This window comes from Ictalurus furcatus, chromosome 23 (assembly GCF_023375685.1).
Source record: "Ictalurus furcatus strain D&B chromosome 23, Billie_1.0, whole genome shotgun sequence".
Taxonomy (NCBI): Eukaryota; Metazoa; Chordata; class Actinopteri; order Siluriformes; family Ictaluridae; genus Ictalurus; species Ictalurus furcatus.
In genome coordinates this window covers 19,250,658-19,274,399 of record NC_071277.1, presented here as the reverse complement: position 1 = coordinate 19,274,399, position 23,742 = coordinate 19,250,658, and the positions used below count along the sequence as shown (strand labels likewise).

General features: G+C 38.9%; 3 protein-coding genes and 2 pseudogenes across 3 annotated transcripts; all 5 read left to right on the top strand.

Moving 5' to 3' along the window:
• Window positions 1-212: 212 nt before the first annotated feature.
• Window positions 213-3,398, top strand: LOC128599928 (uncharacterized). The gene is made up of 2 exons (XM_053611992.1): window positions 213-1,196; window positions 1,372-3,398. The coding sequence occupies exon 2, from the start codon at window positions 1,424-1,426 to the stop codon at window positions 2,582-2,584; it is 1,161 nt and encodes a 386-aa protein (XP_053467967.1). The 5' UTR covers window positions 213-1,196; window positions 1,372-1,423; the 3' UTR covers window positions 2,585-3,398.
• A 971-nt stretch (window positions 3,399-4,369) lies between these two features.
• LOC128599415 (protein rapunzel-like) lies at window positions 4,370-5,229 on the top strand (annotated as a pseudogene).
• A 3,233-nt stretch (window positions 5,230-8,462) lies between these two features.
• Window positions 8,463-13,382, top strand: LOC128599939 (protein rapunzel-like; annotated as a pseudogene).
• LOC128599935 (protein rapunzel-like) lies at window positions 12,557-16,528 on the top strand. The gene is made up of 2 exons (XM_053612006.1): window positions 12,557-13,096; window positions 14,529-16,528. Exon 2 carries the CDS (start codon window positions 14,584-14,586, stop codon window positions 15,259-15,261), a length of 678 nt encoding a protein of 225 aa, XP_053467981.1. The 5' UTR covers window positions 12,557-13,096; window positions 14,529-14,583; the 3' UTR covers window positions 15,262-16,528.
• Window positions 16,529-18,138: 1,610 nt separating this feature from the next.
• On the top strand, window positions 18,139-21,845 carry LOC128599926 (uncharacterized). The gene is made up of 2 exons (XM_053611991.1): window positions 18,139-18,355; window positions 19,973-21,845. The coding sequence occupies exon 2, from the start codon at window positions 20,025-20,027 to the stop codon at window positions 21,195-21,197; it is 1,173 nt and encodes a 390-aa protein (XP_053467966.1). The 5' UTR covers window positions 18,139-18,355; window positions 19,973-20,024; the 3' UTR covers window positions 21,198-21,845.
• The last annotated feature ends 1,897 nt before the right edge of the window (window positions 21,846-23,742 follow it).

Below are 23,742 nucleotides of genomic sequence, written 5' to 3'. Positions count from 1 at the left end.
ATTTAAAAAAGACTTTGCTAATGATAAAAGGCAATGGTCTTTGTGCTAACAAACTATGACAATGGATTCTGTTTAGTTTAGGTTTGGAGCTTTATTAAAAAAATAAATAAATAAAAACATTCAAAGGGAAAACTGAAAATTGGTATCATAAAGAGATTTATGAACAATATAACCCCAATCTGTCGATCAATTCTAGTGTGGTAGAGCTTCATTCACTCAAGCAGCTGTAACTGAGGCTTTTGAGATGTTGTTCCTGTTTTTGGGTGTGGTCATCAATTAAGTTCAGAAAACTGTTTCTCAGGAACTGCCAGTCCGATTGAGCTCAAATTAGGTATTCATCATCGTTATCCTAATTTGTAAGTGTTTGTTAATATCGACCTGGTTGCTGAAAAAGCATGGCCACCACTGGCACCAATCGGCTTGCAGTTTGGCCAGTTAACTTTCAGCAGGCATTTGATAGGGTTAACAGTCAATAAGTGTCACAAAACCTGAATAACCGGCAACTCTAGGAACCCACTAAAAATGATGCCTTTTCACTCACACTGGCCACTAAACCCTTTTCATATAGTCAAGCATATCTCGTGTAAAATAAGGCGTACATTAAAGATTCTTTCTTTGGCTATCTTTCATCGATTCGTGCTTCAAAACTGTGGTGTCAGATTACGCATAAGTGCCTGCCCATCAATAATTGTCTTACAAGTCATTGATGGGCTGGCACTTCTGAGTAATCTTTTCACCGCCTGCGAACGAATCAGTGCGAGTCAGAGCTTACTTTTTAGTCAAACAGCTACAACACATGAAATATTGGATGGATTCAGTCAAAACCTGAAAGGCATATTCAGGACTAGATTCTGAGGTATGTCAATGGGAACACCATAGCAAAGAACAAGGATACCATAGCAACTACCTAACAACAGCCTAACAGCCACACGGAACATCACAGCAATACCTTAGCAACCAACGAATGACTAACTACGTTCTTGCGAATACTGCAATTTTGCTGCAGGTTACTGCAAAGAATTGGGATTATTTATACAACACCTACACAATCAACATTCCTGTTATCATACAAGGCATATCCCACATTTATAAATATTTATTATATTGGTAGCTATCTCAACTCTAAAAACTACCTCAGCTCGACATTGAACAGCATTGCACTGCACTTCATTCCACATACAGATCATAGTTTTGCTGTAGGTAAATTATGTTTTAAGTACATTCTGTTTTGTGTCACGGGACAGTCGTAAAAAGTATTTCAGTGCATGTGGTAGTGTGTATGGTTGTGTGTGTGACCAATAAAATATTATTTGATTTGATATCACCTGCCTGAAAAAAAGTTTTTAAATGACTTTTCTTGCTATGTTACAGAAAGAACATTTGCCTCCCTTAACGGAAAAAGACCTCTTTCCCAACATCCAATATGAGTGGTGTGGCAGAACGGATTTTGGAAAATAAGGACAAGATTGAAAAGGGAGTGGAGATCCTAGGTAAAGGCTGTGAGATCCTGGCAGTCACTGTAGGCCAGTTCAATCCCATCCTGGAGGCAGTTTTTAGGGTCTCAGCTGAGATCCTTTGCAACCCAGAGGGCAAGGAGGCGAAGTATCTTGCTGATCAGTTTGAAAGTGTCAACCAGAAGTTGGAAAACATTGAAAAAACACAGCTGGCGCTGCAGCGATCATTATTGAACATGGAGAACTTTAAGTTCTACACACAGATAATCAACCAGTATGAAATGTTTAAATATATATTCACAGCCAAACCCCAGTATAAAAGGCTGAAGATAAACGAGTTCCTCATCTACTTTGAGGTATATGATGGAGAAAAGAACCTTGATTGCTTGTACGATGCCTTCACTAGAGAGAACTCTTCTGGAGATCCAATGCTGACCACTATACTGGCCACCGAGCAGCGGAGCAGGAGGGCAGTGGAGGAATTCTGTGCTTCGATGAAGAAGGTGTTTGTGGTTGGGATCATGGCATTGATGGGCTACGCTGCGCTAAAGGAAGGCACTGTTGGAGAGGATATGGTGAAGAAATGGCAAGACCGCATGGAGGAGGTGGAGAAGCGCATGAAGGCAGCAGTAGATGAATGTGTGGACAACTTTCCTGCACAAGCCAAGATTGATATAAATCAGAAGCTTACAGAGAGGCAGAGCAGTGTCGACCCTGAGTTTACTAAATTCATACTGGATGCCCTTGTCAAGAAGTATGACTGGGTGTCCTGGTCAGTTAGGGTGTTTAAAGATGATGACAGCAAACTTGGGAAGTTTCTGTTTGGCAAGCGGCACCATGTAAATGGAGGTGACAATTATTTTGAGCTTTTGTGCAATAATAAAATAATGATTGTGGTGTCTTTCACTGAGGACCCTAAACCGCTCAACAAGAGTCAAATAAATGATCAAATAGAGGAAAAGAAAGGTGATATGAAATCTATGGCTGAGTCTCTATGTAGGAGTTTTCCTAACTGCCATGTGCATGCTGTCAGTCGCGCTAACAGAGTGGAGGAAGCCAATAATTTCAACCCTGAGCACTTTTATTATATACATCACAAAAAAGCTTACATTTGTATCCACTCAGAATAATGGAATTTAGATCAAATTAAATATATTAATGCCAATCAGAGTCTACACTATCTGCTCTATTTGGATTCTTCAGGCTCCTATTAATTAATGGATTCTACATTTAGACAAAAATTTATGCTTGTTGTTGTTGTTGTAGCACTTAATCATGGAAACAAGACAGATTTAGACTGAGGGTCAAAGCACTAAGGCTTGACAGGAACACATTAGGCTCTAAAGAAGGAAATATGAACAGAAAAGAAGTTTGATATTGTTTTAATGTCCATACCTTATATAAACCCTTACATATGTAAATAAACCCAAAGTTTAGTAAACCTATTCCCAGCCTATGACCTATTTTTTTTCTGATACACCTAATGTAAACACTGGTTACATTCCCAGCATTTTTATTTTATATTGTTATATCTTTTTGCATTACCCGTTACTATTGTCCTGTTTCAGTAATCATCGTACTACCTTGTGCTGTTTGCACATGCACTTTATACAGTCCTGTATAGGTCTTATTTAGTTCTGTGTAATCTCATGTATTTTGGTGTTGTGTTATGTAGCATCATGACCCTGAAGGAATGTTGTTTCATTTCACTGTGTACTCTACCATCTGTATATGATTGAAATGACAATAAAGCCAGAATACAGACTTTCCCTTCTAAATCTAGTGCATGAACTTGTAAATCTATTAGAGCTTACTGTTAAATACAGGCTTTTAAGCTATTATTAGATTTTACCATTACATCATTGAGCATTAGTAATTAATACATAAGTAATGCATATAAAATGATTAATAAATGATACTATTGAAATATCTAATCATTGTTTCTTCTTTTATATGCCTCGTACAGCAGGGTCAACTTCAGTGACACGTTTAAATTAGTATTTATTTCTAGCATATTTGAATATGAATGAATAATCAATAAATAAGGAGTAATCAATGATCAATAAGTACGGTTTCAGTAACATGACTTGAAAGAAATTTCCCTCAAATTCATCATCAGCATATTCTAATATGATTTGAACAGACTACGTTAAATGGACTACATATTAATATATTGGCCTGTGTATCATTCCATAAACCCATTTCTGCACCAGTAAACAGCGTTGACATGGTTTTAGAAAATATTTGACATTTTCCAAATTAACAACCTACATATATATATATATATATATATATATATATATATATATATATATATATATATATATATATATATAAATATATTAGTATTGTCCTATATTTCCTGGTCTGCCCTTGTTCCCCTGCTTATTAAGCATAAAAGCAACATTCATCAGTGTCACTTAACCAGTTTCATGCAGCTCTTCATGTAACGCTTCTGGGTTGGGAATGCGGTGGCAGGAAACAGGCTGAGGACAACTCAAAAAGGCTCTTTATTCTCTTTATTTTTACTTTCGCTTCTCAGCAGACTCACTCAAAGACCCACACCCACGCACACACTTTATCTCTCTCTCTCTCTCTCTCTCTCTCTCTCTTTCTCTCTCTGAAAGCACAAACAAACACACATAAATCATCACATGTTACCTGCAGGTTCGACAAATACTCTTCCACTTTTATACACCTGTATATGATTTAAACTAACACTATGCTTCTCTTGTAGTGTGTCATACATACATGTATAAGCATCATGGGATTTTGTGTGAAAGTGTGGGAGAAAAGTTGGTGTGTCTGAGGTCCAAGGGAATTTCTTTTTCCTTCTATTTTACTATTTTCCTTCTATTTTAGTGTATATATATATATATATATATATATATAGCATTGAAGCAAACTTTGGTGGCATGTCACATGGTGACTTGGAAAAGAACATCAAGCACCAATACCAAGCCTTCAAGACCATGGTGGACCGAATCAGGAAGGACCCAGAAAAAGACAAGCGTTACAGAGAGGATTTCAAGAAAATCTATAGAAAACAAAAGGGCTGAATTTGATTGTGTTCTATCAAGCCGTCATGGAAGACCAGGGTCCTTTTGGGAGGCCACTACTGAAATATTATCTAGACCACTGCAACAGGAACAGGAAGATCATGGAGGCTAGATGCGCTCATCTGGCCAACCTTTTCCACATCGGCCTCATGGCACTGATGGCCTACTATGAAGTCACTGAGGATGATGAGGATGAGTTCAGGGAAGAATGGGGCCAAAAGGTCATCAACATTCAGACCAAGATGAAAGAAGTCCTGGATGAGTGTAGTGAGTAGGAATGATACCAAATTCACTGAAAGATTGTTAAACCACAGCAGTCTTGTACTGCATTATAATGTAGACAATGATAAACATATAAATCTTATTCATATTATGAGCAGTGAGAACACTATTTTTTCTCTTGGATTAGCACTTAAAAATCCTATCTTTGATTCAATTTAAACAGAATATGCAACATCTTATATGACTTTATAAATCTAAACGTGTTGCTGAATGTATAGTAAAGCTGTATATTGCTGTATAAAGCTGACCATACTGTTTCATTGTTTTATTGACTATTAGCTTGCTATATACACACACAGTACTGTGCAAAAGTCTTAGACACTATTTTCTTTAGTACAAACTTTGTTGTAGATTTTTATTTCATGACTTTCTACATTATCGAGTCAGTACAGAAACATTTAAACATTTTAGATATCCCAACATTAGTTTTCCAGCACAAAATGAAATGTTACAGAAAAAGGTATATATCAGTGTATATCAGTAAAGAAAGCAGCATATTAAGTGGTAAGAGAAACTTTTCAAACATAAAACACAATTAAGGCTGCTGGATTTTGCTGCAAAAGTAAGATGAAAGTGTGATAGTCAAAGTCTCCAGAAGAAACTTACTTTACTCAGAGAGAGAGTCATATTACCATCAAGTCCCAGGATATCTTTTTAAGGACATAGCTCACTCCAAGCTGTTCAGATACAATAACCACAGGGCAATATGCAAATTAGCGTGTCTTGCAGCAGTAGAATAGTGACATCTGCAGGTCGTACAAAGAATTACATTACTACGTTAAACCTGGAAACACTTTTGTGTAGAATCTACACACGGTAGTCCCACGCTGTCATAATAAGAGTTTTAAAAACAGTGCCTGGCATCATTCTTCACCCACTTGTTTATGTTATATGTCAAGAACCTTCTCAAAATAGCCCACAATTCTCAGGCTAATCCCCTGTTTACCCAGTCACTGACTTGATGGACAGCGTCTTCTAGGCAGAGTTGAGGTTGTGCCATATTCTTTTCATTTAAAAAATATATGAAGACAAATATGCTCTGTGGAGCATTCAAAGTTTGGAATATTTTTTGGGATATCCTGAGTGATACTCTTCTAGAACATTTTTTTTTGTTTTTTGTTTGCATAGGTACACCTGTGTGCAAAAGTTTGGGCACCCCAATCAAATTCCATATTTTATTGATTTTTAAACTAAAAAGAAGTCAGCAAAACCACTGCAGCAAACTATTTTTAAAAATCACATTTTCCTGCGAATGTTAATGCGCAATTACGTTATATTTGATGAACTAAAAAAAAAAGTTCTGAGACTTTACAGCTAGAAAGATGCCCAAGTAAATGAAATGGCCAACCACATGCTTTTGCCCTATTATAAGTCAGCTACCATCATTGATAGCAATTTGCTTTCAAACATGTTACATGTTACATATATTATGACTTTAGTAAAGCACAAAATACTAATCTGTGTACCTTAAGCCACACTAGTGTCATATCACAGCCAAGCCACGACTAATGGCCAAGTGGAACGAGTTAACCAGGAGAATGGCCGGTTCCTTAGGACATTCTGTGCCTCAAGCCCTGAGGACTGGAGTAGATTCTTTCCCTGGGCCGAATACGACAGAACTCGCTACATCACACAGCCACGGGGCTCACACTGTTTCAATTTGTGCTAGGCTACCAGCCTCCACTGTTCTCCTGGAATGCGACCCCCACCGAGTCACCAGCAGTGGACCAGTGGTTCCAGAGGAGCGAACAGGTTTGGACCAGCACACACCAGCGCTTTGTACAAATGGCACACACCTACAAGCGCAAGGCCGACTGTCGCCACAGCAAGCACCTGCAGTACCAGCCCGGCGATGGAGTCTGGTTGTTCACCAAAGACTTCAGACAGCCGCATGGCTGCAAGAAACTTACCCCAAGGTACACCGGGCCATACAAGACCGTCAAGCAGATCAATGAGGTCACCTACCATTTGGAACTAGCTTGACACAGTCGCATAGCACCCTCATTCACGTGTCACGACTCAAGCCCGTCATCACGGGACCTCTAGCCACAGATGTGCCCTTCGAAACCGCTCCTGTCCCACTCGAAATCGATGGGCAACCTGCCTACCTCATCAAAGATATCCTAAACTAGTGGCACAGGAGGGGTAAGCTGGAATATTAGGTTGACTGTGAGGGATACGGGCCAGAGGAACAGTGCTGGGTGCCGGCACAAGACATCCTGGACTCGCAGCTATGTAAAGACTTCCACGGATCACACCCTGAATGTCCAGGACCCTGACCCCGGGGGGAGACCCAGAAAGGACTCTGCTCCCGGAGTGAGCCCTGTGAGGTGGGGCTCTGTCATATCACAGCTAAGCCACAACTCAGTTTCCCAGGAGGCACCACGGACTGCAAACATGGCCGCTGAGAACTACACTTCCCACGCACGCATGTGCTCGCCCTCCCCGGAGTTCTAATCGCACACACCTGCATCCAATCGCATACTCTCCCCACAGCACTTAAGAGACTTTGGATGCAAACAGACTTTGTGAAGAAAATGTTGAGTAGACTTGATTTCTGCTATTATCCAAGCCGTTCATTGTGAGTTTTGCTTAAGTGACTTTGACCAGTGTTTCTGTCCCCGACCTCAATTTCTGCCTAGCCTTGTTTTGTTTGTTTACCTGATCTCCTGACCCCTGCCAGTTTTCACAACCACAAACTTTGTCTTTCCCATTGGATTATTCTGCTTTGATTCTGTGACCCGCAACTGCTTCCGTCTCCACCCACGGTACGTGACTACTAGTTAGTGGCTCATTGTTAAGGTCTACATGACCAAGCCATTGGTTGCAGAATTACAACATTTGATGGACTTATTTAGCAAGCCCTTCGCACAAACAAGGGCACACACTTGACTTGGTGCTTTCTTTAGGTTTTCTGGTTTGTAATGTGGAAGTTCTCTCTATCAGATCCTAGACCAGTTGTGTTTGACTCCACATTACCGTGTTCATCTTTTAAATCACAATCCATCAGCTATTATTCCCACCATATAAACTCCACTGAGAACCAGAAAGCCAAAAGTTAAAACTTTTTTCAGCCTTGGTTCACTAATAAAACTAGTATTCTTAGGCAGGAATGCAGGAAAGCAGAGTGAAAACGGAAGAAAGATAAACTCCAAGTCTCAGATGAGTGTTAAAAGATATGTCTAACAAAGTATCAGCACTCAGTTCAAGCAGCAAGAGCTAAATCTTTTTCAGAGTTTCCCATAGCACCAAAACTATCCTTTCCTGCTAGTGTGTGTGTGTGTATGTGTGTGTGTGTGTGTGTGTGTGTGTGTACATAAGGACAGGGATTTCCCCTTTCTTCAGGGAAAGAGATAATGTCATACATGTGTGTATGAGCTAAAAGTATGTGTATGGGCCCTGTTTTGTTTTCTTTATATTTGCTCACACTGGGTTAAAATCCTCCAGATATATGCAATGAAAAATTGCAATGCTCTGGACCCACAGGAACTTGCTCAAGAAATACTCATCATTGTCACAACATTGGCACAGTATGCTTTGAGTTTAACCCTTTTCTTTGCTGAGGCTCTGGTTTCACTGTTACACTCTGCCAAAGCACCATTTTGTTGTTGTTGTTGTTGTTGTTGTTCAACTGTGATACACAAGTGGGGTCCACACTGGAGTTTCATGCTTCACCTGTCACTATCATGTGTGTGATTAGGCAATAGAGTTAAGTAGATAGGAATCTGCCACGAGCCGTGCTTCCTCCAGCTTCAGGGAGTCTAACAAGACCTGATATTTGAACAGCTCTGTATAGCTAGCTGGCAGGAGGCGCTCTAAAGCCATGTTCATCTACACAAATGGGTCTTTATGCCAGAAATCAGAAATGGTAGGTTTTGACCCTCCACAGTCAATCTCAGAGTGCAGATGAGCTTGTCCAGATGTCCAGTGCAAATGATTCATTACTCCAGCATGATCAATAAACTCGCTTTGGCTGACAGGATCAAAATAAAATGTACCATAACACTTTATGCTAGTTAGCAAAACGCTTGACCAGACAATAACACATTTGTAAGACCTGCTGTTAATTTAATAGTTTCATATAAATTAAACGGCAAACAAAAGCACAGACATGCCCGTAGTGTATGGCAGTGTTGGATGAAGTATGGTGGTGTTGGACACTTATTGTAATACTCAGTTGTATGTGTTAACAGCTTTACTCCTTTCACTATGCCTATTGTAGCGTGGTGCTAAGAACCTGCTAAGAAGTGTGTACATTTCATCAATATATTTGAGCCAAACTGCTACAAGGCATATCCCACCAAAGCACGCCCCCTAAAAAACCAGTGAGCATTTCTCAGATATGAGTCACACCCTTAGCCTGCCCATATAGCAGAGTAGTAAGGACGCTATCTCCTGTCTGCGGTTGCACAAAAAACACAGCAGCAGCATTAAGAAGGGAACAGGTACATACATTAGAGCAGGTAAGGTTCTTAGCTTGGGTTCATTTTCTTTTTTATCTGTTTGCTGTATACCTGAAGAAATTTTGGGCTGATGTTGTTATTTGATGTGGAGAGAGCCATTGTTTGGGTTGTGTTCATTTTAAGCTAACCAGCTTGCCCTGACAATGGGCAGTGCTTCAGCACTAGATGCAGTCTCTACATTGTGTATATCTGAGTATTTAGGTAAATTTATTGAAAGGCTATGTATATTTTGGCTATGGACATTTTATTTTAAGACTGGCTCCTAATAAAATGGTAAACACAAGAAGCTTTGCTAATGGCTATGGTTTGGGATTACCAGGGACAGATTTCCAGCCTGTGATTCACAGTTGAATGACAATCTATCTTATGTCAATATGAAATTAAACTATGTTTTCTTTACACTTCAAGAAACTGACATCTTGCTTTCAGTAGAATATATGATGCACTATTTAATTCCAGCTTAATGATGAAAGCTATATCCATCCATCCATCCACCCATTTTCTATAGCATGTATTCAGTTTTATTTGTATAGTGCGTACAACAATGGGCATTGTCCCAAAGCAGCTTTACAGAAATATGTAAATTCAGGATATAAATTTTAATTGTATGAATTTATCCCTAATGAGCAAGCTTATCGTACACACCCTTGGCAGGGTGCCAACCCATCGTAGGGAACAATAGCACACAGATTCACACGCTACAGACAATTTAGAGATGACAATCAGCTTACAGAGCATGTCTTTGGACTGCGGAAGGAAACCCCCGAAGCACGGGAGAACATGCAAACTCAGCAGAGGGCAGGGGCGGGAGAAAGCTATATTGGACTCCCTAATGTTTTAAGCTTAGGTTTTCAACTGAAAACCACAGCAGGTACTACAATTTGGCCTCAGTTTAGGTTTTATTGACTCTATTTAATGTTACATTACTCTCCTCGGTTGTTAAAAAAAAATTGGATAGCAACCTACTACATATGCAGCAATGATAATTAAAAGTAAAAAAGTAAAACTGTTTACAGTAAAGATAAAAAGTATAAACTGGAGAGGAAGTGCCATTTCTTAAATCAAATATCTAACACTCATAGTGAATAAATGCCTATACCCTTGATAATAAACACAATTTAAACCTTATTCCTGCACCCCATGATTCCTTGTGTGAATTATGGTCATGACTTTTTATTCTAAACATATGTTAAAACCTACCAAAAAAGTGCAAAAGTAAACAATAGGGATTTTAAGAAACCACGTGAAACACATTCCGTCCAATGACGGCTATAAGCTACTTCCTCCAGTTACCAGGAGTTGCACCCATAAGAATTTCTATAGCAGCGCCCCCAGGAATAAGGTGGATATGACTGGAGATCTTTTGTGTGCCTGATAAGGCAGAACGCAGTGGTTGTACAGTTCGTGCTTGGTTGTTTAATACATTTTTCCTTTATTGTTTCAGAATCCCACCAAAGGCTAGCTAGACAAAAAACTAGTGACCCCTCTGCATCAATGGCAAACAAGGAGCAAATCAAGCAGACTGCAGCAATGGTGCTGGGTGGCTTGGAGAAAGTGTCCTCCTTTGCCTCCACCATCAACCCTCTGTTTGGAATCGTTACCTCACTGGTTGGTGTAGTGAGGGAAGGCCTAGTGGAAGATCAAGCCAGTGAGCTGGACAAGGACTTCCAGCAGATTCATGACAAGTTGGAGAGCATCTCTAAGCAGAACAAGCAGCTGCTGGACCAGATCCAAATTTCTGAGATCAACAAAAACTATGGTGACTTGGAAAAGAACATCAAGCATCAATACCAAGCCTTCAAGACCATGGTGGACCGAATCAGGAAGGACCCAGAAAAAGACGAGCGTTAGAGAGGATTTAAAGAAAATCTATAGAAAACAAAAGGGCCGCCTGAATTTGAATGTGTACTATCAAGCCATCATGGAAGAGCAGGGTCCTTTTGGGAGGCCACTACTGAAATATTATCTAGACCATTGCAACAGGAACAGGAAGATCATGGAGGCTAGATGCGCTCATCTGGCCAACCTTTTCCACATCGGCCACATCGCACTGATGGCCTACTGATGGCCTAAGGCTCATTCCTCTACACGCCCTCCCCACCGCCTTCAAGTCAGCTGAGGCACTCTTTCAGCACGTGTTCAGGTACATAGGCACTCCGGAGGAAGTAGTCAGTGATCGGAGACCTCAATTCACGTCCAGGGTATGGTCCAGGTTTATGGAAACGATGGGGATCGCTGTCAACCTCACATCTGGCTACCACCCACAAGCTAATGGCCAAGTGGAACAAGTTAACCAGGAGATTGGCCGGTTTCTTAGGACATTCTTTGCCTCAAGCCCAGAGGACTGGAGTAGATTCCTCCCTGGGCCGAATACGCACAGAACTGGCTACGTCACACAGCCACGGGGCTCACACCATTCCAATGTGTGCTAGGCTACAAGCCTCCACTGTTCTCCTGGAATGCGACCCCCACCGAGTCACCAGCAGTGGACCAGTGGTTTTAGAGGAGCGAACAGGTTTGGGCCAGCACACACCAGCGCCTTGTACAAACGGTACACACCTACAAACGCAAGGCTGACTATCGCCGCAGCGAGCACCTGCAGTACCAGCCCGGCGATGGAGTCTGGTTTTCCACCAAAGATTCAGACAGCCGCATGGCTGCAAGAAACATAAAGTTGTGTTTGTATACATAAGGACAGGGATTTCCCCTTTCTTCAGGAAAAGAGATGATGTCATACATGTGTGTATGAGCTAAAAGTATGTGTATGGGCCCTGTTTTGTTTTCTTTATATTTGCTCACACTGGGTAAAATCCTCCAGAAATATGCAATGAAAAATTGCAGTGCTCTGGACCCACAGGAACTTGCTCAAGAAATACTGATCATTGTCACAACACTGGCACAGTATGCTTTGAGTTTAACCCTTTTCTTTGCTGCAGCTCTGGTTTCACTGTTACACTCTGCCAAAGCACCATTTTGTTGTTGTTGTTGTTGTTGTTGTTGATCAACTGTGATACACAAGTGGGGTCCACACTGGAGTTTCATGCTTCACCTGTCACTATCGTGTGTGATTAGGCAGTAGAGTAACATAGATAGGAATCTGCCACGAGCCGTGCTTCCTCCAGCTTCAGGGAGTCTAACAAGACCTGATATTTGAACAGCTCTGTACAGCTAGCTGGCAGGAGGCGCTCTAAAGCCATGTTCATCTACACAAATGGGTCTTTATGCAAGAAATCAGAAATTGTAGGTTTTGACCCTCCACAGGCGATCTCAGAGTGCAGATGAGCTTGTCCAGATGTCCAGTGCAAATGATTCATTACTCCAGCATGATCAATAAACTGGCTTTGGCTGACAGGATCAAAATAAAGTGTACAATAACACTTTATGCTAGTTAGCAAAATGCTTGACCAGACAATAACACATTTGTAAGACCTGCTGTTAATTTACTAGTTCCGTATAAATTAAACGGCAAACAAAAGCACAGACATGCCCGTAGTGTATGGCAGTGTTGGATGAAGTATGGTGGTGTTGGACACATATTGTAATACTCACTTGTATGTGTTAACAGCTTTACTCCTTTCACTATGCCTATTGTAGCATGGTGGGTTGATAAACCTGCTAAGAAGTGTGTACATTTCATCAATATATTTGAGCCAAACTGCTACAAGGAATATCCCACCAAAGCACGCCCCCTAAAAAACCAGTGAGCATTTCTCAGATATGAGTCACACCCTTAGCCTGCCCATATAGCACAGTAGTAAGGACGCTATCTCCTGTCTGCGGTTGCACTATAAACACAGCAGCAGCATTAAGAAGGGAACAGGTACATACATTAGAGCAGGTAAGGTTCTTAGCTTGGGTTCATTTTCTTTTTTATCTGTTTGCTGTATACCTGAAGAAATTTTGGGCTGATGTTGTTATTTGATGTGGAGAGAGCCATTGTTTGGGTTGTGTTCATTTTAAGCTAACCAGCTTGCCCTGACAATGGGCAGTGCTTCAGCACTAGATGCAGTCTCTACATTGTGTATATCTGAGTATTTAGGTAAATTTATTGAAAGGCTATGTATATTTTGGCTATGGACATTTTATTTTAAGACTGGCTCCTAATAAAATGGTAAACACAAGAAGCTTTGCTAATGGCTATGGGTTGGGATTACCAGGGACAGATTTCCAGCCTGTGATTCACAGACGAATGACCATTTATCTTATGTGACTATGAAATTAAACTATGCTTTGTTTACACTTCAAGAAACTGACATCTTGCTTTCAGTAGACTATATAATGCACTATTTAATTCCAGCTTAATGATGAAAGCTATATCCATCCATCCATCCACCCATTTTCTATTCAGTTTTATTTGTATAGTGCGTACAACAATGGGCATTGTCCCAAAGCAGCTTTACAGAAACATATAAATTCAGGATATAAATTTTAATTGTATGAATTTATCCCTAATGAGCAAGCTTATCGTACACACCCTGGGCAGGGTGCCAACCCATCGCAGGGAACAATAGCACACACATTCACACGCTACAGACAATTTAGAGATGACAATCAGCTTACGGAGCATGTCTTTGGACTGCGGAAGGAAACCCCCGAAGCACGGGAGAACATGCAAACTCAGCAGAGGGCAGGGGCGGGAGAAAGCTATATTGGACTCCCTAATGTTTTAAGCTTAGGTTTTCAACTGAAAACCACAGCAGGTACTACAGTTTGGCCTCAGTTTAGGTTTTATTGACTCTATTTAATGTTACATTACTCTCTTTGTTAAAAAAAAATTGGATAGCAACCTACTACATATGCAGCAATGATAATTAAAAGTAAAAAAGTAAAACGGTTTACAGTAAAGATAAAAAGTATAAACTGGAGAGGAAGTGCCATTTCTTAAATCAAATATCTAACACTCATAGTGAATAAATGCCTATACCCTTGATAATAAACACAATTTAAACCTTATTCCTGCACCCCACGATTCCTTGTGTGAATTATGGTCATGACTTTTTATTCTAAGACATATGTTAAAACCTACCAAAAAAGTGCAAAAGTAAACAATAGGGATTTTAAGAAACCACGTGAAACACATTCCGTCCAATGATGGCTATAAGCTACTTCCTCCAGTTACCAGGAGTTGCACCCATAAGAATTTCTATAGCAGCGCCCCCAGGAATAAGGTGGATATGACTGAAGGTCTTTTGTGTGCCTGATAAGGCAGAACGCAGTGGTTGTGCGGTTCATGCTTGGTTCTTTAATACACTTTTCCTTAATTGTTTCAGAATCCCACGTGACCAAAGGCTAGCTAGACAAAAAACTAGTGACCCCTCTGCATCAATGGCAAACAAGGAGCAAATCAAGCAGACTGCAGCAATGGTGCTGGGCGGCTTGGAGAAAGTGTCCTCCTTTGCCTCCACCATCAACCCTCTGTTTGGAATCGTTACCACATTGGTTGGTGTAGTGAGGAAAGGCCTAGTGGAAGATCAAGCCAGTGAGCTGGACAAGGACTTCCAGCAGATTCATGACAAGTTGGAGAGCATCTCTGAGCAGAACAAGCAGCTGCTGGACCAGATCCAAATTTCTGAGATCAACAAAAACTATGGTGACTTGGAAAAGAACATCAAGTATCAATACCAAGCCTTCAAAACCATGGTGGACCGAATCAGGAAGGACCCAGAAAAAGACGAGCGTTACAGAGAGGATTTCAAGAAAATCTATAGAAAACAAAAGGGCCGCCTGAATTTGAATGTGTACTATCAAGCCGTCATGGAAGACCATGGTCCTTTTGGGAGGCCACTACTGAAATATTATCTAGACCATTGCAACAGGAACAGGAAGATCATGGAGGCTAGATGCGCTCATCTGGCCAACCTTTTCCACATCGGCCTCATGGCACTGATGGCCTACTATGTGGTCACTGAGGATGATGAGGATGAGTTCAGGGAAGAATGGGGCCAAAAGGTCATCAACATTCAGACCAAGATGCAAGAAGTCCTGGATGAGTGTAGTGAGTAGGAATGATACCAAATTCACTGAAAGATTGTTAAACCACAGCGGTCTTGTACTGCATTATAATGTAGACAGTGATAAACAAATAAATGTTATTCATATTATGAGCAATGAGAACACTATTTTTTCTCTTCTTGTATTGTTTCTATGCCTTTTTATTGGATTAGCACTTAAAAATCCTATCTTTGATTCAATTTTAACAGATTATGCAACATCTTATATGACTTTATAAATCTAAAAGTGTTGCTGAATGTATAGTAAAGCTGTATATTGCTGTATAAAGCTGACCATACTGTTTCATTATTTTATTGACTATTAGCTTGCTATATATACACACACACACACACAATACTGTGAAAAAGTCTTGGGCACCCTATTTTCTTTAGTACAAACTTTGTTATGGATTTTTATTTCATGACTTTCTACATTATCGAGTCAGTACAGAAACATTTAAACATTTTAGATATCCAAACATTAGTTTTCCAGCACAAAATGAAGTGTTACAGAAAAACGTTTGTATGTCAGTAAAGAAAGCAGCATATTAAGTGGTAAGAGAAACTTTTCAGACAAAAAACACAATTAAGGCTGCTGGATTTTGCTGCAAAAGTAAGATGAAAGTGCGACAGTCAAAGTCTCCAGAAGAACTGTGGCTGGTTCCGCAAGATGCTCGATAAAACTTACTTTACTCAGAGAGAGAGTCATATTATCATCAAGTCCCAGGATATCTTTTTAAGGACATAGCTCACTCCAAGCTGTTCAGGTACACTAACCACAGGGCAATATGCAAATTAGCGTGTCTTGCAGCAGTAGAATAGTGACATCTGCAGGTCTTACAGAGAATTACATTACTACGTTAAACCTGGAAACACTTTTGTGTAGAATCTACACACGGTAGTCCCACGCTGTCATAATAAGAGTTTTAAAAACAGTGCCTTGCATCATTCTTCACCCAGTTGTTTATGTTATATGTCAAAATAGCCCATAATTGTCAGGCTAATCCCCTCTTTACCCAGCCACTTTTCTAGAACATTTTTTGTTTTTTTGTTTGCATAGGTACAGCTGTGTGCAAAAGTTTGGGGACCCCAACCAAATTCCATATTTTATTGATTGTTAAACTGAAAAGAAGTCAGCAAAACCACTGCAGCAAACTATTTTTAAAAATCACATTTTCCTGCGAATGTTAATGCACAATTACGTTATATTTGATGAACTAAAAAAAAGTTCTGAGACTTTACAGATAGAAAGATGTCCAAGTAAATGAAATGGCCAAACACATGCTTTTACTCTATTATATAGTCAGCTACCATCATTGATAGCAATTTGCTTTCAAACATGTTACATGTTACATATATTATGATTTTAGTAAAGCACAAAATACTAATCCGTGTACTTTAAGCCACACTAGTCAGTGGCCCATTGTTAACCCAAGGTCAACATGACTCACTGTCACATGCCTGTGCATACGCCATCTGCTGCATACCTCTATTTACCCACCAGACTTCTGGGTAACACTGGATCGTGCGTTTATGAGTTATTACTCTTCTACAAATGTATGCTATAAAGTTAAACATAAATGAATGCATTGAATGGTCTAAAGTACGAGTGTCAGAATCATTCCAGTCCCTGTGTACACTGGGGACTATAAAAATTATCAAACATTATAAAGAGTGCATTAATATTAACCCATGAGATGCAGGTGCACTACTGTCAAAGCTGCTTTTATAGAAAATTAACAATCTAATAATTAAACATCTTTAAACATGCCAGAATCGAGAATTTGACATCAATCTAAATATTTTATATTTAATAGTTTTTTGGGTTTTTTTCAAACTCTCAATTAGTGTTCCTGACAGGATGCGATAAACATGTGAGAGATTGTATGACCATAAAAAAGATGGATAGAATTGTAAAGGCAGCTTATCTGGATCAGGTATGGTTCCTCCGAATTTAGATTTAACACACAAGAATACACATAATAAAGCACAATAAGAATAATGGTCCACATCCTTACTCTCTGGAAGACAACAGCCATGCATGAAGGCATTTGTAGAAGGCGTAGTATATAAAATATATTTAAGGAATAGCATTCTAATCACACTGTCATCATTTATAGAGCATATGAAAATGCTAAGAAATGTATTTCACATAATAAGACACAGTAAGGTTGCACTGACATTCCTGTATTCTGGAAGACAGCAATCTTTTAAAATCAATGTAAGTTTCTTTTTTAGTGATGGTAAGCACATCGATATAGAAGGCCTGAGGCTAATTCCCACGCTAATGGCAAGTCATGTGACACCTGCCCAAACGTGTCTGCTGTCAGATGTAATCCACATATACAGTAAAGGTACAACCAAATCAGTCTTAGCTACTTTACATTAGTCCTGATTTATTTCCTGCACTGAAATTGTAAATGTATGGAAATAAATGCCATAAAATGTGTTACAGTCTTTATTTATTATCATATTGCTTCTAACTTCTTACCTTCTGTGATGCAATGTTTTAGTCCAGTTGTATGAATTTTTTATTATTATTATTTAATTACAGTAAGTCAGGAAATATTTAGTTTTTTTTAGATTTTATTCTAATCAGCTCCAACACATATCAAACCTGCTTGTCTAGTTTAACCCGTCTCATAGTTAGTGATGTTTTGTGTAACAGCTTTTCAATGTTTGGATTTAATACAGATGAATGCCAAAGCTGTTCTATAAAACCTGCCCTAACACCAAAGCACGCCGGACCTAATTTGAAGTTCTTTGAATTTCCTAGGTTTATGTAACTATTTTTGTCATTCTAAAAATGATCATTATTGTTATTGAGGAGACTTTTTGTTTGCTCTGTTGGTCATGACAGTTGGTGCTGTCCTAAACCATTTTGCAGAGCAGAGTAAAAGCCTATGAACGAGGAAATGACCCATCCCTCTCAGAGTGAGCTTCTAGGCATGCTCAGAAGAGGTGGAGCCCATCCATAGTGGGAGGGCTGTGAGAAGCGAGGTTATAAATAAACGTCACAAAGCCACAGAGGAGTGCAGCTCTTCCTGCACAGCTGGGCTTCGCTGGCACACCACAGAGGGCACCTCTGCACATTTCTCCAAATAACTGTAAGCCTTTTCCTCTTCTTAGTTTTTTGTGCTTCTTTGCTTTTCCTTTCACTGAGCAGTGGCATAAAAAAAGAGATCTTTGTACCTATCTACAATATGGATTGGATTTCTGGTTAGATACGATAGATACAATAAGGAAAGGTTTCAAGATGGCCGTATTTTGTGTTTAAGTAAACACTGATGTGTGTAACACTTTGTCTTCAACGTCAGTGTCGTAGGATTAGTAACCAAGGATGTGGTTTTGAGATTTAAAAAAGACTTTGCTAATGATAAAAGGCAATGGTCTTTGTGCTAACAAACTATGGCAATGGATTCTGTTTAGTTTAGGTTTGGAGCTTTATTAAAATAATAATAATAATAATAATAAAAAACATTCAAAGGGAAAACTGAAAATTGGTGTTGATTGGTGACCCTCTAAAATTGTCAGAGATTTATGAACAATATAACTCCAATCTGTTGATCAATTCTAGTGTGGTACAGCTTCATTCACTCAAGCAGTTGTAAGTCAGGTTTTTGAGAACATGTTCCTGTTTTTGGGTGTGGTCTTCAATAGGGAGTGTTAAGTTTAGAAAACTGCTTCTCAGGAACCGCCAGTCCGATTGAGCTGAAATGAGGTTAGCTTAATTTGTAAGTGTTTGCTAATGTCGACCTGGCTGCTGAAAAAGTTTTCAGCTTTCAGATGGGCCAGTTAACTTTCAGCAGGCATTTGATAGGGTTAACAGTCAGTAATTGTCACAAAACCTGAATAATAGGCACCTCTAGGAACCCACTAAAAATGATGCCTTGTCACTCACACTGGCCACTTTGGGGCTCTATTAAACCTTCTTCATGTAGTCAAGCATATCTCGTGTAAAATAAGGTGTACATTGAAGATTCTTTCATTGGCTATCTTTCATCGATTCATTTTCAAATATGCAAAACATACTATCCCTAGGATTCGTACTTCAAAACTGTGGTGTCAGATTACTCATAAGTGCCTGCCCATCAATGACTTTTATCAATGCGAGTCAGAGCTTACTTTTTAGTCAAACAGCTACAACACATGAAATATTAGATGGATTCAGTCAAAACCTGAAAGGCATATTCGGGACTAGATTCTGAGGTTTGTCAATGGGAACACCATAGCAAAGAACAAGGATACCATAGCAACTACCTAACAACAGCCTAACAGCCACACGGAACATCACAGCAATACCTTAGCAACCAACGAATGACTAACTACATTCTTGCGAATACTGGAATTTTGCTGCAGGTTGCTGCAAAGAATTGGGATTATTTGTACAACACCTACACAATCAACATTCCTGTTATCATACAAGGCATATCCCACATTTATAAATATTTATTATATTGGTAGCTATCTCAACTCTAAAAACTACCTCAGCTCGACATTGAACAGCATTGCACTGCACTTCATTCCACATACAGATCATAGTTTTGCTGTAGGTAAATTATGTTTTAAGTACATTCTGTTTTGTGTCACGGGACAGTCGTAAAAAGTATTTCAGTGCATGTGGTAGTGTGTATGGTTGTGTGTGTGACCAATAAAATATTATTTGATTTGATATCACCTGCCTGAAAAAAAGTTTTTAAATGACTTTTCTTGCTATGTTACAGAAAGAACATTTGCCTCGCTTAACGGAAAAAGACCTCTTTCCCGACATCCAATATGACTGGTGTGGCAGAATGGATTTTGGAAAATAAGGACAAGATTGAAAAGGGAGTGGAGATCCTAGGTAAAGGCTGTGAGATCCTGGCAGTCACTGTAGGCCAGTTCAATCCCATCCTGGAGGCAGTTTTTATGGTCTCGGCTGAGCTCCTTGGCAACCCAGAGGGCAATGAGGCGAAGTATCTTGCTGATCAGTTTGAAAGTGTCAACCAGAAGTTAGAAAAGGTCCAGGGTGAGATTGAAAAAACACAGCTGGTGCTGCAGCGATCATCGTTGAACATGGAGAACTTTACGTTCTACGCACAGATAATCAACCAGTATGAAATGTTTAAATATATATTCACAGCCAAACCCAAGTTTAAGAAGCTGAAGATAAATGAGTTCCTTGAATTCTTTGAGGAATATGAGGGAGAAAAGAACCTTGATTGCTTGTACGATGCCTTCACTGGAAAGAATTCTTCTGGAGATGCAATGCTGGACACGATACTGGCCACCGAGCAGCGGAGCAGGAGGGCAGTGGAGGAATTCTGTGCTTCGATGAAGAAGGTGTTTGTGGTTGGGATTGTGGCATTGATGGGCTACGCTGCGCTAAAGGAAGGCACTGTTGAAGAGGATATGGTGAAGAAATGGCAAGACCGCATGGAGGAGGTGGAGAAGCGCATGAAGGCAGCAGTAGATGAATGTGTGGACAACTTTCCTGCACAAGCCAAGACTGATATAAATCAGAAGCTTACAGAGAGGCAGAGCAGTGTCGACCCTGAGTTTACTAAATTCATACTGGATGCCCTTGTCAAGAAGTATGACTGGGTGTCCTGGTCAGTTAGGGTGTTTAAAGATGATGACAGCAAACTTGGGAAGTTTCTGTTTGGCAAGCGGCGCCATGTAAATGGAGGTGACAATTATCTTGATTTTTTGTGCAATAATAAAATAAGGATTGTGGTGTCTTTCAGTGCGGACCCTAAACCGCTCAACAAGAGTCAAATAAAGGATCAAATAGAGGAAGAGAAAGGTGATATGAAATCTATGGCTGAGTCTCTATGTAGGAGTTTTCCTAACTGCCATGTGCATGCTGTCAGTCGCGCTAACAGAGTGGAGGAAGCCAATAATTTCAACCCGGAGCACTTTTATTATATACATCACAAAAAAGCTTACATTTGTATCCACTCAGAATAATGGAATTTAGATCAAATTAAATATATTAATGCCAATCAGAGTCTACACTATCTGCTCTATTTGGATTCTCCAGGCTCCTGTTAATTAATGGATTCTACATTTAGACAAAAATTTATGCTTGTTGTTGTTGTTGTAGCACTTAATCATGGAAACAAGACAGATTTAGACTGAGGGTCAAAGCACTAAGGCTTGACAGGAACACATTAGGCTCTAAAGAAGGAAATATGAACAGAAAAGAAGTTTGATATTGTTTTAATGTCCATACCTTATATAAACCCTTACATATGTAAATAAACCCAAAGTTTAGTAAACCTATTCCCAGCCTATGACCTATTTTTTTTCTGATACACCTAATGTAAACACTGGTTACATTCCCAGCATTTTTATTTTATATTGTTATATCTTTTTGCATTACCCGTTACTATTGTCCTGTTTCAGTAATCATCGTACTACCTTGTGCTGTTTGCACATGCACTTTATACAGTCCTGTATAGGTCTTATTTAGTTCTGTGTAATCTCATGTATTTTGGTGTTGTGTTATGTAGCATCATGACCCTGAAGGAATGTTGTTTCATTTCACTGTGTACTCTACCATCTGTTTATGGTTCAAATGACAATAAAGCCAGAATACAGACTTTCCCTTCTAAACCTGGTGCATGAACTTGTAAATCTATTAGAGCTTACTGTTAAATACAGGCTTTTGTGCAGATAAGCTATTATTAGATTTTACCATTACATCATTGAGCATTAGTAATTAATACATAAGTAATGCATATAAAATTATTAATAAATGATACTATTGAAATATCTAATCATTGTTTCTTCTTTTATATTCTTTTATATGCCTCGTACAGCAGGGTCAACTTCAGTGACACGTTTAAATTAGTATTTATTTCTAGCATATTTGAATATGAATGAATAATCAATAAATAAGGAGTAATCAATGATCAATAAGTACGGTTTCAGTAACATGACTTGAAAGAAATTTCCCCCAAATTCATCATCAGCATATTCTAATATGATTTGAACAGACTACGTTAAATGGACTACATATTAATATATTGGCCTGTGTATCATTCCATAAATCCATTTCTGCACCAGTAAACAGCACTGACATGGTTTTAGAAAATATTTGACATTTTCCAAATTAACAACATATATATACACACACACACACACACACTTTATGTCTCTCTCTCTCTCTTTCTCTTTCTATCTCTCTCTGAAAGCACAAACAAACACACATAAATCATCACATGTTACCTGCAGGTTCGACCCGCCTACTCTCCGTCCATAGCTGACAGTCAACCACGCCCCCTGCTCCCACAAATACTCTTCCAAGTTTATACACCTGTATATGATTGAAACTAAGACTATGCTTATTTTGCAGTGCATCACATATACACGTACAAGCATCATGGGATTTTGTGTGAAAGTGTGTTAGAAAAGATGGTCTGAGGAACTCTGAGGTCCAAGGGAAATTTTTCTTTTTCCTTCTATTTTAGCATATATATATATATATATATATATATATATATATATATATATATATATATATATATATATATAAGCAAAAAACTACTAAATTATAATTGCTCTGCCTAAATATATATAAATATTATATATATATATATATATATATATATATATATATATATATATATATATATATTTCGAAGCATGTTGAGTAGCCACGGAAACAGCTTGGAGTACAGTCTTCGTCATCTTGAGGAACACTTCCATCCATCTCTTTAAACAAGTCTGTAGTTGGCTTCTAATTCGCCGGTTTTTAAAATGTATTTTATTTGGGATTTTAGTTTTCTATAACAAGGTCCAGTAGTTATGCTGTCACGCCTGTAGATGGTGGCATAAGCATACTAAATTCACACTGTAAACATTCTGCTATGAATCAAAGGGGAAATCTGCTTATTTCTTATGCCATTGTCTCATGATTCACAACTCATTTGACAAATTTGACAGTCACATACGAGTCCCACTGTAACACGCTATCAAAACACTCAGTAATTGAGAGCGGGAGAAAATGACCTAAGAAACAAGGGTAAGACTTTACAGTAACAGTATGTGAATTAGCATGCACTAAAACCTGAAATAATACTTACTTAAATATGAAATAATGATGAGTTAAGGCATGTACTAATCACAAACTAATGAAGAACTAACCTTAATTAACCTATGTGTTAATTAATACATTAACTAACATGTACTTAAGGTGGTCGTTATTCACACATGAATTCATATGACTGACATCATAGTTAAGGTGAGCTCTTCATTAGCTCGTGATTAGTACATGCCTTAACTCGTCATTATTTAAGTAAGTATTAATTCAGGTATTAGTGCTTGATTATTCATGTACCGTTATTGTAAAGTCTTACTAAATTAAGCAGGAAGTATCATTCGCACACACACATTAATTTATTTATTTTTTATTATTTAATGATGTCTTTATTTGTAATTCATTATTTTTTTTCCCGAAGCTTTTACTGGCTGCTTGCACTAGATTAATAGTTCCTGGAAAAAGAACAAA

Excerpts from the sequence above, each read along its gene's own strand:
- LOC128599928 (XM_053611992.1), top strand. The coding sequence starts at position 1,424 with ATGAGTGGTGTGGCAGAACGGATTTTGGAAAATAAGGACAAGATTGAA.
- LOC128599935 (XM_053612006.1), top strand. The coding sequence starts at position 14,584 with ATGGCAAACAAGGAGCAAATCAAGCAGACTGCAGCAATGGTGCTGGGC.
- LOC128599926 (XM_053611991.1), top strand. The coding sequence starts at position 20,025 with ATGACTGGTGTGGCAGAATGGATTTTGGAAAATAAGGACAAGATTGAA.